This window comes from Diaphorina citri, unplaced genomic scaffold (assembly GCF_000475195.1).
Source record: "Diaphorina citri unplaced genomic scaffold, Diaci psyllid genome assembly version 1.1 scaffold122, whole genome shotgun sequence".
NCBI classification, from domain to species: Eukaryota; Metazoa; Arthropoda; class Insecta; order Hemiptera; family Psyllidae; genus Diaphorina; species Diaphorina citri.
This window is the reverse complement of record NW_007377559.1, coordinates 1-5186: the sequence shown is the minus strand read 5'-3', so window position 1 is coordinate 5186 and position 5186 is coordinate 1. Positions and strand designations below refer to the sequence as shown.

At 40.3% G+C, this 5186-nt stretch overlaps 1 protein-coding gene across 1 annotated transcript; it reads left to right on the top strand.

Annotated features, from left to right (window-relative positions):
* Window positions 1–399: 399 nt before the first annotated feature.
* Window positions 400–5173, top strand: LOC103524810 (WD repeat and FYVE domain-containing protein 3-like; the record flags this gene model as incomplete). The annotated part of the gene is made up of 7 exons (XM_008489844.2): window positions 400–688; window positions 1917–2162; window positions 2559–2717; window positions 3231–3423; window positions 3891–4083; window positions 4526–4692; window positions 4984–5173. Coding segments are annotated over exons 1-7 (1346 nt in total), but the record flags the coding sequence as incomplete, so codon positions are not given.
* Between the last annotated feature and the right edge of the window lie 13 nt (window positions 5174–5186).

Below are 5186 nucleotides of genomic sequence, written 5' to 3'. Positions count from 1 at the left end.
AGGCGGACGGCCGGAGAGTGTAAATTACAATGCAAAAGTCGTGAATTTTATGGTTTAAGGATTATACAGCGCAGGGAACAAGCAACCCACTTTTAAAGAGTTTAATAAGTTAATAACGTACTTGAGTTGCATCTGAATGATTTTTTACAAGGTTTCGAGTTTGTCGTCTAGCTTGTTAGCAAACAAAGAATGAAACTCCTGTCACTAAAGACGTCAGTTTTACAGTGACTTTAAACCTCTGTTAAACAAAACTCCTAACACTCTATCATGATTGTTCTTTCCTTCTTTTTTTATAGGTATTATTATTGTAAATTGACTGTTTTTAGGTCTATGTCCATTGGTCAATATGTCCATAAAATAAATAAATACTTAACCCTCATGCCCTCTTTTTCCAGGTTAATCCCCACGCACGGGGTTCCTCCTCCCGCTGCGCTGGTCATGTTTATCTCCGCCTCTGTCTAACTCTCTAGCCCCGTTAGCTCCGCCCACCATGAACATCGTACGTAAGCTTCGTAGCGGAAGCACGGGGGGCGTGGCTCCGAGTTCGCACGAAGACTCCTCGCAGCATTCGGCTCTGGGCGTGATGCATTTGAAGAAACTGTTCGCGGAGTTCTCGCACTCGGTGAACCATCTGAGCGAAAAGGAGAAGGACGATAAGTTGTACAATATGTTGCCGCTGTTTTGCAAGGTGAGTTGTGTACTGAGAGTGTGGGTTCGATGCCCGAACTTGGCAGTTTTTTTTATATAAATTATATTTTTTGATAACCTTCCAATTTATATTTACATACGAGTATGTAATTTACATGCATAAATTACTTACTAGTTGTTTGCCCCAAATTCGCTTCCGAGACAGCAATGGAATCCCGGTACTTAGATCTGGTGGAATTTTCTGAAATCGGGAGGTACACACATGCCCCATGTTTCCCTAACGTATAGCGTTCTGAGTTTAAACTTGATTTAATGTTGTTACGTCAGGCAATAATTTTCTACCTAATCATGACTGAATAATTTACGTCTGACTGTACACTGATAAACTGTTGTAATAAATATGAGGAATACAGAATGTTTGGAAAGAGAACAAATTTTATTTTACATTTCGCTGGAAACTCACAGCAAGACTGACCAAATCTGACTCCAAATAACTGGCTACATTACACATCTCCCCCTAAAAGCTGAACCTTGGAGGGGGTCTAGAAACCCTAGTAGATCTCCGAACTTCAGCAAGACTGACCAAATCTGACTCCAAATAACTGGCTACATTACAACTGTAATCAATCATACATATATACAGAAGTTATAGACTTATCTGCAAGTAATGCATGGATTTAGAAACTCGTATAGACTTATCTGCAATCTATAGACTCATAACAGTCATAGCTGCACATTTAAGTACCAGGTCCATTAGGTATAATAAACTCACAGCTCATTCACCAGGATACAGGTTCATTAATAGTCGACACATGATGTTGTCACCCGTGATTCATGAATACACATAATTTAATCAGGTACATAACATTGTAGCTATAGGAACACTGATTGATTCTTCCTCTCTCTCTCTCCCTTCTCTTCTCTCTTTGTCTACATCAAAGAATCAAAGATATATGAAAAAATCTCATAGAAGTTCAAAAAATATAATATGTAATTAGCTTCAAGGATCAAAGTAGGTACTTTGTAACACATACGAGGACCTATAGGGCTTGGGTACCTAGAACTGGACCCCGGACATTTAAGGGCCCCTAAAAATTCTCCTTTTAAGAACTTTAAATGGAGGGAACTGTAACTGCTGTTCTCAAAATCAAAGAGAGAAGAACAGGATGGGAAAAAAACCCGCCGTTCTGAGAACGAACTTTATCTGTTCGCCCCGGTCAGAAATCTAACCCGCGACCTAATTTTCTAAAATTTGTCTCGCATTTCAGGTGTTTGGGAACAGCAACAGCGCTGACATGACGGACAAGTTTCGTGACGTACATCAGTTCTGTGACCACGTGTCCCGCCTCATGGTAACCAAAGTATGTCAGCGAGCGTCCAATCAGAGCACAGAGATAGCAAGCTGCGCCATTGCCAAGTTTCTCGAGATAGAAAACTCGGAGGAGTCGAGTAGTGGCTGGATGTTGCTGTCTACACTCAACCTGCTGGCTGCTGGAGATGTGTCCTTGGTTGAGGTAAGTAGAGAAAGCTAGGTGTAGAAAGACAAATACTGAATAAAAAAAATCAACAGCCAGCCTAGTTGTCTGGAACTTCTGGAAGGTAGCATACCTGCCTGCCTTGTAAGCGCTATGTAAAGTCGCGACTTAGCGTTAGCGCATACAAGGCAGCAGGCGTGCTTCATCCTAAACAGATATGGTTCGTTCCCGGCCGGCTTCTTATATCGATTTATCTATGGATCTAGAAGTCGTAGAAGAAAAAAAATCCCCAATTCTTCATGTTTCTTCTCTTTGACTTTAAATCCCAACCTAAGTAAGTGCAACTGGTCTATTGTGATAGGTTTGGTAAAATTTCACTGTGGCCAAAGATCGATACCTAGATAATAACCAGGTAATAAAATGTCTCTTCCCCAGGTAATGACCAAAGCATCTCTGCCATCTACCCTGGTCAAATGCCTCTATCTGTTTTTCGATCTGCCTCAAATGAATGAAGAGGAGGCCAACATTACGGATGTTAATTCTGACTTTACGCCACGGGAACGACGCATCCTGCTGCAGAAAATATTCGTACAGGTAAGTGAAAGTAACAAAAAAGATAGGTGTTTCACCGCCTTTCATCCTGTTGTGTGTTCCTCATCAGATGGGCAATAAAAGACACAATACTTCCCATTTAGGTGCTGGGTCAATTGAAATTTATGGATCTGTGTCGTAGCATGCCCATCTCGTAGTATGTTCCTCATCAGGTGGGCTATAAGAGAGAAGAGACACAATATTTCCTATTTAGGTGCTGGGGTCGACACGAGAACACCAGAAAGTAACCCGTTGAAATATTTGCATTCGAAATATGAGTTCAAATATTTTGCCGACCATGCGAACCGAACTCGGGATCTTTGGCATGTCAACCAACCGCGCCTTCCCCCTTCCCTTTTTTTCATCATTTCATTTCAATAAAAACTCTCGCAACATTTATTAATAAATTCCAACGTTCAATTTAATAAAACTGCACTTGGGTTGAATTTACGAGTTTAATTAGACACAAGTAATTTTTATCCTGAACCAACTGTGCTCTCTTTTTCTCACCCACAGCTTCTGGTGCGTCTATGTTCGCACAGTGCTCCCGCTGAGGAACTCTCCAACAAGGATGATCTCACTCTTCTCTTCTCTGCGATCACTAGCCTATGTCCTCCGTACAATGTTATATGGAGAAAGTCGGCAGCTGAAATTCTTATGTCCCTGTCCAGCCAGGCTCTGACGCCCAAAGTAGTTCAATATGTTCATGGTAAGTGTGGTGATACCGATATTAGCTTCACCACTAATAATATTTTGTTTCTTGGGAGTGTAAAATAGGACGTGAACTTTATTAATCCTTTATGCACAAAAAGAAAACATCATTAGAAACACCATCAACACATTAGGGAACCCCTGCCCCATCTTGCATGTTTAATACCTTTACCGAAAAACCTTGAAACACTATTTTGTGTTAATATGTCTCTGTCCCTGATAAAAATCTGGAATTTTCAACCCATTTTCATGATTTGTTCCATAGATACGTAAATGTGAAAAACAAATCTGGCAACTCAAATTTAGGGTAATTTATAAATAAGTTTAGGGTTTTTATCTGAAATAGTGTAATTTTTTAAAGAATTTAGGGTATTCTTTTAAACCTTTGTGGCAACACTGAACTTGACGTTTGCGCACCTACCGGCACGCTTGATTATTTTAATGCCCAATTTGATGTTGGTTCAGACAAAGGCTGTATAGCGCTGTGTATAGAGAACATGACCCGAAGGAAAGGCCAAGACTTGACACCTCTGGAGATCGTGGAAATGTTCGTGTCTGTGTTTTGCTTCCTCAAAGACTCGTCCGAAGTTTCACAAATCTTGCTCAAGGATTTCAAAGAAGCGCACGGCTACACGTTCCTCAAGAATTTTCTCATCAAGTAAGTGTCTGGGCTAGTAGTAAAATCCATTCATTCATGCCATATGATGTCATCAAAGTACTTCATGCATTCAATGTAACTTCACCGTATAAAATTTACTTATTGATTCATGTGACATCATAGTACCTACTTAATTTATTTGTTAGTTCATTCATTAATTCAATGTAACTTAACCGTATTAAATTTATTCATTCATTCATTGTGAATTTGTGACATCATAGTACTTAAATAAATGGTTGTCAAATTGGCAGCTAATTGTTTCAGAGCCTTATCTAAAACCGATAAATTTGGTTCTCGGAACGACCTGGCTTTCTCCAGGTCCTGTCCTTTTTCTCTTCGATCTCGGAACGATAAGACCTTATAGTTTGATTTTCCTTTTCAAACCTTTTTAATAAATAAATTAAATGGGAATAAAGGAATTAATAAATTGTCCTCGTTTCAGTTTGGAAAATGACCGCTCCTCGGAAGCCCAAGAAGCCATTCGTAATCTGATCCTCATGATTGCGACCCTGTCTATGTGCGGCTATGTAGAATTGCGCCCCAATGCAGCTAGTATGGGGTGCATATTTCAGATCCTTGGCTTCTGTATGCCCCAGCCTTCTGGAAGAGGTAAGTTCAAATTGCGGTCCTTAGATGGGAGAAAAAAAAATGATTCAGTAATATTATAAACTTGGCTTGGCACACTGCCGTTTGACTAGTAGGTATGCCTAGATACCAGTAAGAAAGAAAAAAAATAGGATATTCTCGCCTCCCGTAGGTACTTACACTTGAGCGAAAATTAAAGGGATATCAGGTGCCGACCAGGACTTTAGAGAGACACTGTACCTACTCGTATTGTAGAAATAATGTACATATACATACATGTTACATATGGTTTTTTCCCCTTGCAGGAACTGGAAGGATTACTTGCGGTCAATCGTCTCTGTCACAAGCTACTCAGTAAACTGCTAGGTCTAGATGACTATGATGCTATGCTACACGAAGCTAATCACAACGTCCTAGCTCCCTACGGCAGAATCACGCTCCATATCTTCTGGGAGCTCAACTATGATTTCCTGCCCAACTATTGCTACAACGGTGCCACAAATCGGTGAGTTGTCAAG